The 10,323-nt window shown below is 43.3% G+C and overlaps 1 protein-coding gene across 1 annotated transcript; it reads left to right on the top strand.

The window, feature by feature from the left end:
- Positions 1 to 1,128: 1,128 nt before the first annotated feature.
- On the top strand, positions 1,129 to 8,593 carry HIKESHI (heat shock protein nuclear import factor hikeshi). Its single transcript, XM_035115909.3, has 5 exons — positions 1,129 to 1,626; positions 2,545 to 2,782; positions 4,248 to 4,399; positions 7,753 to 7,871; positions 8,359 to 8,593. The coding sequence occupies exons 1-5, from the start codon at positions 1,462 to 1,464 to the stop codon at positions 8,411 to 8,413; spliced, it is 729 nt and encodes a 242-aa protein (XP_034971800.3). The 5' UTR covers positions 1,129 to 1,461; the 3' UTR covers positions 8,414 to 8,593.
- The last annotated feature ends 1,730 nt before the right edge of the window (positions 8,594 to 10,323 follow it).

Below are 10,323 nucleotides of genomic sequence, written 5' to 3'. Positions count from 1 at the left end.
TAACCTTATAAAAACAAGATGTGAATAAAGTGTGTGTGAAATATGTGTAATATATGGAAGCTGTTGGAACAAGATGTAAAAGTATTAAATTTGGCAAGATGAAATAAAAACAAAACTAAATATGTGTTAACTTATTCTCTCTCCCCCCCCCAAAAAACCCCCATTCCTCAGATCACTTTCTCACAAGAAAAAATAAGCAGTCACAGAATGGTATACCTATAATTTCTTCCAAAACATACATTTGTATTTTTACAAAGGTCTATTTCTTACTGAGGAAGTATTCTTGCCTGGACTCTTACTTTTTCTCAGGTGCAGGTCAGGATCTGCATGTTCTGTGTGGAGAAGCATTGAAACACTTCCTCCAGTAGACCCTTTCCTCCTTGCCATCTAGTTTTCTATCTGCGGGGATATTTGTGTGTGTAAAAATACTCGCCACTCTTCCCATGCCCAAATTTTGTAGTGATGCAGCCTACAGTTCTTTTTTAAAAACGTATTTTATTTATTATATTTATATTCCACCAAGAAGCTCAAAGTTTGTGTGCACGGCAGGGCTCACACCAACTCTGTGAGGTGCTTCAGCAACATTAAAGGCTGAGGACATTGACATTCTGTTCCTAGCCCCGCGGCAGTATTGAATGCCGAAGCAGCGTGGGAAAATTCTGTATAGTTTTAGGGATTAATTTTGTATTTCGGTCTTCCTCCAAACAGTTGCAGTTGGTACTTTATGTTGTGCTTGAAAAATTATTCTGCTGAACCTTAAAACCTGCATGCTTAATACAGCAGCAGATACTGGCTGTGGAGCTTTTCCATTAGGCATGGGGAAAAACTAGCCAGTGGCACCTCTGTACTGAAAAGCCCCTTGTTGTTTAGTCGTTGTCGTAGCACCTATGTTAATGTTATGTTATGTTAATGTTAAAAATAATAATATTCCTTCCAGTAGCACCTTCGAGACCAACGAAGTCTGTTATTGGTATGAGCTTTTGTGTGCCTGCACACTTCTTCAGATACCAATAACAAACTTAGTTGGTCTCTAAGCTGCTATTGGAAGGATTTTTATTTTGTTTTGTTTCGACTACTGCAGACCAACACGGCAACCTACCTGTAATAACAACAACAATAATGTAATAACAACAATAAAGTTATTTATACCCCGCCCATCTGGCTGGGTTTCCCCAGCCACTCTGGGCGGATTCCAACAAAAGATTAAAAATACATTAGAAGTTTTGGCACCGGGAAGTTGTTGGAGCAGGAAGACAATTCGATTTTAGGCCGGAAGTTCCTGTAAAGAACCAATGCCCATTCTTTCCCTGCGCTAGCCCAGCCTCCTCATTCCTTGCAAGACTACATTTCCCAGCGTCCTCCGCTTCGCTGAACGTTCGAGCGCGGCGCACTGGAACACCGAGTCCTCCACCGGGATGCCTGAAATCCCACACACACGCGCAAGAATGCCAGCCTATCCCTATGCCAATCATTTCCTTCCGTTTGCCCCGGATGAGCTTCGGCGGGCGGGCGGGCGGTGGCGCGGAGGGCCCACCGGGGTGGTCGCCTGGGCCGATCGTGGCTTTCGAGGAAGCGGCGAGCGGAGCCGCCTGCGCCATGTTTGGCTGCTTGGTCGCGGGGAGGCTGGTGAGTGGCGATCGCGTCCGGCAGCGCAGGACGGAGTGGGCGGGGCCCCTTGCTGCCGGGTCTCTATGGAAACGATGGGGAGAGGGGGGGAAGGGGGTTGCTATGGGAACGGGAGGGCACTTGGGGTTTCTACGGTGGTATATAGTGGTATAATCTATATACCACTTGATTGTAGGGGGGAAACCTCAACAGTGGTCAACAAATGGGATAAAACAATTAAAGCACTTTTTTTTAAAAAGAAAAAGTAAGACCATGATTTAAAATATGCAGGTTAAAACTGCAATAGACTAAAACAGATTAAAACTAGTTGCACAAAACTAGGCCTGCAGTGTTTAATGGATTGCATTAACTGAGTAAAAATATTTTGGTCAATGAAAAAAGTGCTTCTAATTAACCGGGCAGCATATTTCCCCCCATTTAAAATTGTATTTTTAATAAATAAATAAATACAATGGCAACTCTCAATGGAGAGCAGCAATAATACAAGCAATAAAACAACTGAAACATCTAAAAACAATTCCAGTACAGATGCAGGTTGGAAAAGATCTGTGCTTTAAAAAGCTTGCTGAATAAGAAAGCTCTTCAGTAGGTGACAGACAGACAACAGAGACAGCGCCTTGTCTAATGTTTAACAGGAGGGAATTCTAAAGGATAGGTGGCATAACCGGAAAGGTGAAATTCCTATCTTGTGAAGAATGGACCTCCTGCTATGATGGTACAGTATCTGCAAGAGGTCCTCACCTGCAGAGAACAGATAGGAGAAGAGTTGTTTGGCACACTGCTTTGTCTTTTTCTGCACAGTCTCCATTTCAATGCATCCTTCGTTTTTCCTGGAAGGAGTTTTAATTCCACTGCAGGCTGGCAGTGGGTATGTTGGTAGCTCAAATCCATGCTTCATTCCCTGCTCTTCTTTTGTAGGTGCAAACGGTTGCACAGCAGGTGGCAGAAGACAAGTTTGTGTTTGACTTGCCCGACTATGACAGCATCAACCACGTGGTGGTCTTCATGCTGGGGACCGTTCCCTTCCCAGAGGGAATGGGTGGGTCTGTCTACTTCTGCTACCCCGATGAGAACGGGCTGGCAGTGTGGCAGCTCCTGGGCTTTGTCACAAATGAAAAACCAAGTGCCATCTTCAAAATTTCCAGTCTGAAATCGGGTAAGAACGTTGAACGCAACCATTAAAGCCTGGGAAGGGATTTGCTGTAGAGATAGGTGACTGGTAGCCAGAAGCAACACTTCAGCCTTCACTTTCCCTTGTGGTCCACAGCATAGTGGTTAGTCCCATCTCTTTTCTCTGAGGCACAGGCAAAGGGCTCTTGAACCCCCTTCTTCTCTGCCCAGCTGTTGTGATTGACAAAATGGGCTCCATGTTCCTTGTTTGTGCCTTGGCTCATACATGGGAGCCATCATCTGAGGCCCTCAACGGGAGAACTGACAGCAGGGGAAGAGAGAGAGATATAAAAATCCCTTTGTTTGGACCTCAGATTCTGTGGAAGTGGGTAGAGGCAGTATTGTTGACCTTTCAGCCTTTGTGACTGGTTTTTGTTTCTATGAAAGCGTTTGCCTGTAGGGGGTGGAGAGTTCCTTAGCCAGAGCTGCCTCACCCTACTCAAAAGTTGTTCTGTGGGACTCTGGCACTAAAATCATGTATTCTGGGTATGAAAGATGCAGGAAGAGAGAATCCAGAACCACCCTCTGTGCTTCAAGCTGTCCTCCTAGTTGTCTTCTTTGGGGTAGTGGTGTGTGCCCTCTGTTGCCAGAGAGGGTTCCTTTCTTGAAGCAACCATTTTATGCAGCTTGTTGTTTAGTCGTTTAGTCGTGTCCGGCTCTTCGTGACCCCATGGACCAGAGCACGCCAGGCACTCCTGTCTTCCACTGCCTCCCGCTGTTTGGTCAGACTCATGTTGGTAGCTTCAAGAACACTGTCCAACCATCTTGTCCTCTGTCGTCCCCTTCTCCTTGTGCCCTCAACATCAGGGTCTTTTCCAGGGAATCTTCTCTTCTCACGAGGTGGCCAAAGTATTGGAGTAAATGCAGCTAAGATACTCAAAAGTAGAACTACAGTGTTGACATCAGTGGCTAACTTAATTCATTTCACTTGTTGTACTCTGAACATATCTTAGTTAGATACAGCATCCTCCAAGTAGACCAACTGAAATGAATTGACTTAATCAAAATATATAAAAAAATAAAAAAAATTTCCAGTAGCACCTTAGAGACCAACTAAGTTTGTTCTTGGTATAAGCTTTCATGTGCATGCACACTTTTTCAGCTACCGTATGAAAGCTTATACCAAGAACAAACTTAGTTGGTCTCTAAGGTGATACTGGACAATTTTTTATTTTATTTTTTATATATTTCGACTGCGTCAGACAATACGGCTACCTACCTGAATTGACTTAAGTTAGTCGTTGATGTCAGTACCATAGAGATTATGATTTTGAAGCATTAAAACGCCACTGCTTTTCTATTGTCGGGCTGTGTTCTCTCTTTCTTGTTGACGGTGGTAGATGCTACTTGTGTTCAAGAAGTCTTGTATAAATCTGGGCCATTTTCAGAACTGTGCTTCTCTTGAGGTCAGGACTGATGCATTAGGCCACTTGTGATGTTGTCTCTTTTAGGGAAAGGCAGCCATCATCCGTTTGGAGCGATGAATATCCCCCAAACGCCATCTGTAGCCCAGATTGGGATTTCTGTGGAGCTGCTGGAACTCTTGGCTCAGCAAACTCCTGTAGCGAGTGCCGCTGTATCATCAGTCAATTCATTCACAGAGGTAATGAATAGCAAGTGATTTTGATTTCAGCAGTTATTGCCGGAATAGTCTCTTCATTAATGGGTCTTAGAGCATTGGACATAATGCCATGAAGACGAGTGAGGCATTAACAAAAATTGCCTTACTCGTCAGAGCAGCAGCATTCAAACTGTTTTCTGAGTTCCTCAGTGAAAAGAGCAATAATGTTCCCTGGAAGACAGCTTGATCCTCAGTACTGATCTTCACTTGCAGATGTGTAGCACAGAGCCTCTATTTTCACAATAATAGTGAATCATAGAATCTTAGAGTTTGAAGGGAACCCAAGGGTCATCTGGTCCAACCCCCTTGCAATGTAGGAATCTCAGCTAAAGCATCCGTGACAGGTGGCCATCCAACCTCTGCTTAAAAACCTCCAACAAAGGAAAGCCCACAACCTCCCGAGGGAGACTGTTCCACTGCTGAACAGCTCTTCCTGTCAGAAAGGTTTTCCTGATGTTTAGTTGGAACCTCCTTTCTTGCAACTTGGAGACATTGGTTTGAGTCCTACCCTCCCGAGCAGGAGAAAACAAGCATGTTCCCTCTTCCATGTGATCCCAACATAAACTGACCCTGACCCATAAAATTTCCCATAATGTTCTGTGGTATGCAGAATCTTCCTTGGCAGTCGACTTTGTGTGAAAAGGGTTATCTAAAAGAATTTAGAAGCTCATTTTTTAGAAGGCCATCTGTCTAATTCTTCTGCGGTTATTGGCCTGGATCCTATGATAAGGGAAGGGAAGTTCCTAAAAGGAAAGTTTCCTCTCCCTTGCAGCTGTCCCTGAAAACCCTTTTGGGAATGTCAGAAGGTACCTTTCTCCTGAAATGGGGCAAAACTGGGATTCTGCCCCCAAAACAGCTTTTCATCTAAGATAATTCTCTAGGTCACTGATATATTATTATAAAAAGAGATTCGGGATTAAGTCCATTAAACACAGTGAGATTTACTTCTGAGTAAAGGATTATATAGTACATAGCTTTTTAAAAGGCATGTTAATAATTCAGCAGTTTTATATTAAGTGGGGCATGAGCCTGCAATGTGTAATCAGAGTAATTTTAGGAAAAGATACCATGTAGAGTAGAAACATTTCTGGCTTAGCTTGTCACTTACAATAAAAACTCTTAGATTAGACTATCCTTAGATGGTCTAATTAGACCATACAGAGATCCCCAGCCCTGAAGAAAATCTATAATTTGTAATATGATGATTAAAATAAACACATAAACTTACCCTTTCTCTTACCACTTTGTGAACTGGTGGCGGTTTGCAAAAACATTATAGCACTGTGGTTGGCAACTCTGTGTACTGACAGACAACTCCCTAGAAACACTTGGAACAGAGAGTTACCTATTCATCTGCTATCTGTCTTCCCAACTAATGCTCCTCTTTCAATTTCTTGTTTATACAAGTGTTAATAAACTGCCAACTCATGAAAAACATTGTGACTGTATACAGTTAAATGAACAGAATAAAACACAGAAGCAATGGCCAACACTCAATCAAATTAATTCCATTATAATGCTTGGTGAAACAAATGTTCCCAGCAGGTGACAAAATATTAAATATTGTAGGAAACATCCCAACTCGTGTCACTCAAAGTGGCTTGCAAACCTAAAAACAACTTGCAGTGATAAAATATTCCATAAAACTTCTCTCAGGGAGGAAGAAGCTATTAACACAAAGCGCTCTCTCGCCTCCCTGGCTTTTAATAATAATAATAATAATAATAATAATAATAATAATAATAATAATAAATTTTTATTTATACCCCGCCCTCCCCAGTCAAAAACCGGGCTCAGGGCGGCTGACACCAAAGGAACCACAATAAAACATAAAAATGATTAATTAAAATACAGATTAAAATACAATATTAAAATTTAAAGTGCAGCCTCATTTCAAGTAGGCCATAAGTGGCTGACACCAACAGAACCACAATGAAACATAAAAACAATTAGTTAAAATACAGATTAAATTACAGTATTAAAATTTAAAGTGCAGCCTCATTTCAAGTAGGCCATAAATCCAAGCCATGAGGGAGAAAAACACAGGGGTCAGGCTGAGTCTAACCCAAAGGCCAGGCGGAACAGCTCTGTCTTGCAGGCCCTGCGGAAAGATGACAAATCCCGCAGGGCCCTGGTCTCCTGGGAAAGAGCGTTCCACCAGGTTGGGGCCAGTACTGAAAAGGCCCTGGCTCTAGTAGAGGCCAATCTAGCCATCTTATGACTCGGGATCTCCAGAATATTATTGTTTGTGGACCTTAAGGTCCTCCGCGGGGCATACCAGGAGAGGCGGTCCCGTAGGTACGAGGGTCCCAAGTCGCATAGGGCTTTAAAGGTCAAAACCAGCACCTTAAACCTGATCCTGTACTCCACCGGGAGCCAGTGCATCTGGTAAAGCACTGGATGAATGTAATCCCGAGGCCGGGACCCTGTAAGGAGCCTCGCCGCGGCATTCTGCACCCGCTGGAGTTTCTGGGTCAGCTTTAAGGGCAACCCTGCGTAGAGCGAGTTACAATAGTCAAGCCTGGAGGTGATCGTCGCATGGATCACTGTGGCCAGATCGGGGCGAGAGAGGTAAGGGACCAACTGCTTGATGCGGCGGAGATGGAAAAATGCCACCTTTGCTGTGGATGCAACCTGCGCCTCCATGGAAAGGGAGGCGTCAAAGGTTACACCCAAACTCTTGACAGAAGGCGCTGGTACCAATTGAGCCCCTGCAAAAGATGGGAGTTGGCCCCCCAACCCCATGTCGCCCCGACCTAGCCAGAGGACCTCTGTCTTCGAAGGATTTAACTTCAGTCGGCTCCCACGTAGCCATCCAGCCACAGCTTCCAAGCACCTGGTGAGTGTGTCCGGGGCCGAGGCAGGGCAGCCGTCCATCAACAGATAGATCTGGGTGTCATCAGCATATTGATGACAACCCAGCCCAAAACTCCGGACAATCTGGGCAAGGGGGTGCATAAAGATATTAAAAAGCATTGGGGAAAGGATTGCGCCTTGCGGGACTCCACACACCAAGGGGTGCCGCGGCGACAACTCCCTCCCTAGCGCCACTCTCTGTCCCCGACCTGGTTGCATTTGTTTCCCTGCTGGCACGTGCAGAAGCAGGTCTCCTATTGTCCTGAAGCCTTTGCTGAGGCAGCATGAGTCAAATGAGCAGATCACTCTTGTATAGTAACGAGATTCCCTCCTCATAATATAGTAATACGTTTTCATTTGGATTGCATCTGTAAATGATTGTTTAAATGCCAAAATAGAGCACCTAGCTAGGGCTGACTGAAATGATTATGTACATCCTTTTTTAAAAATAACAGTGCTTTTGTTGTTGTGTATTACAGTTCACTCAAAAGATGCTAGACAATTTTTATAACTTCGCTTCGTCCTTCGCTGTCACCCAGGCCCAAATGACACCCAACCCGTCAGAAGCTTTTATTCCTGCAAATGTAGTTTTGAAATGGTAAGGAGATTGCAGGGGGAGGACTGCCTTTACCAACACAAGGTCTTGGTAGGACTGAATTAATGGTGCGGTAGTAACATTATCTCTAACTGTAAGAGTTACCTTTTTCGTATAGCAGTAGGTGAATTTATACTGTGTATAACTATTTCATGTATTTAGCTCAGGCTTGTGAATAGCCCTTCAGCCTGGTTACCTGCAGTGAGTCTGATATGCTTCCAGAGAAGCAAGACCAGGAATTTAACAAAAAGCGGACACAATGTTTTAGAAATTATTTTTGATAAATGCAAATTAGGATTCCTGAAGGAATTGCATTGCACCCAGCATAACTGTTAAAGAGCCAGAGGTGTTGGAGAGGAGAGGACTCAGTGAAAATCCTGGTGATCTTCCCTTTGCATGCAAAGGAGAAGGATTGCATAATGCTCAGCAAATTAGCTAGAATGTGGTTTTTATGTGACTTTATTTGTGCTTATCTTTTTTCTTCTCCTAGGTACGAGAATTTCCAAAGAAGATTAACTCAGAATCCTTTGTTTTGGAAAACATAATCTGGAGCCAAGTTCTTGCAAATGCGTGCTTTGGCAACTGGTCACAACTTAAAAGATGCAAAAGATGGAGCCTGCAAAATAAATCTGGATGGGTCAATTAAAAGTCTGAGCATAATTGGGGGAGGGCAGCTTTTGTAATATTTATGGGGCATTTGTTACAAATTAAAGCTCTAAAAAGAAGTCATTGCCGTTTTTCTTTTTTTAAAGTTAAAAATGTGGAACCACAAAAGGAGCTCCTCATTATGAATTGTACGGAAAACTCTTTCCATCGTGTTAACGAGCAAATAGGTCCTTGTTTGGTGGTTCTTTAACGCTTTAGGCTTGGGCACTGTTGTGCGCATCAAATTGCAAATAAAATTTGGTCTGACGCCTGTGCCTCTTTGAAAACACGCTGTTAACAGTTTCCTGTGCAATTCTTTCTTAGTTCAGATAGAACAGTTCACAAATTCATACAATCATAGGGTTGGAAGGGTCCCTGAGGATAATCTAATCCAACCCAAATATACAGCGGTCCAATATGGGGATTGAATCTGCAACCTTGCTCAGCCAGCTGAGCTATCCAGTAGATCTGATTAGCTCCTGGTGTATTGTAGAATCATAGAGTTGGAAGAGACCACAAGGGCCATCCAGTCCAACCCCCTGCCTGTGTCTGAACTCTGTACTTAATTTCTTTCTGTGTAACATCTTGGTCTGTATGTATTTGCCTGTTGGAGTCTACAACTAATAACTTCCCTATGCCCAGAGTTCATCCAAACACAGTTGTCTGAGAAACCGGTCACATAGCTACTGGTGTCCTATCTTGGTTCTTTTTTTTCAAGGTTGTCTGGTGAGAAGAGGATCTGTCAGTGGTACAATTTCCTGTTTAAGGAGGGTTGCTGAAACAGCTGTTGCAAGGAGTTGCCATTGCAGATCCTGCTGAACCTGTCACCCAGTGGGTTGCCAAACTCTGATCCATGAGCTTTATTCCAGTAGTCCACGGAGTGTCTGCAGATTTGTGGTTGAAGAAGACAGATGGCACATTAAAGATCCGTATTGATTTTTAATCCAATGTGCTGCTGCTGCTTTCATTTCTTGTATATCTTCCACAGGGTGTATTTAAAATACATTATATAAGAAATAAAAGAAGCAATATAAATACAGTTAAAAATCATGCAGCATCTAGCACAGCACAGTATGATTGCTACAACAGGCAGAATGATCTGTCTCATCGTTTTTCAAGTGGTACTTTCTCATTCATGGACCTTGCATTCTTGCATTGTTTCTGTTCCAGTCTGACTTTTCAGCCATCCTCCCTAGCTTGTTTTGCACACATTTCCATCCGTATATTTTTTTACTCTGGATAAAGTCTGCCTAAAATGTTTTTTTAGATGCCGAGTGTTACTTGGGAGTTCCAACTGCCTCCAGGCTTTACATATGTGTTTGTATCAAATATTTAAGGCATCTCTCAAATCCATGCTTTCAGTCATAGGGTGTTGCTTTAAGAAGAAGACTTATTTTTGCTCTCATGATGGTTTAGCCAAAAGGGACCGAGTAAAATGAATTAATTTTAATACTACTACTTCTTTCTTATTCTTTGGTGATCAATCATAGCCGAGTAAGATTGTCTTCCATAAACACGGTTTTAACAATGAGTCCGTTAAGTGACTGGAGGCCAATTCTGGACTCACACGTCCAGAATTCCACACTTCCACAGTGGGGACATTGGTTTCCAAGTGGGAGTTGATCACAGTGTGGATTTGCCAAGCGTGTCTTCCACTTAGCATGTTTCTCCCTTGCATCCTGAGTTCGAGTGTTTTCAAAGCCCATGACACCTTTGTTAAAGGCTGTTCTCCAACTGGAGCGCTCGCAGGCCAGTGTTTCCCAGTTGTCAGTGATTTTAACCCAGGGTCCAGTACTTCATTTTCTGAAGA

This window comes from Zootoca vivipara, chromosome 4 (genome assembly GCF_965207765.1).
Source record: "Zootoca vivipara chromosome 4, rZooViv2.hap1.1, whole genome shotgun sequence".
In the NCBI taxonomy this organism is placed as follows: domain Eukaryota; kingdom Metazoa; phylum Chordata; class Lepidosauria; order Squamata; family Lacertidae; genus Zootoca; species Zootoca vivipara.
This window is presented reverse-complemented; position numbering and strand designations above follow the sequence as displayed.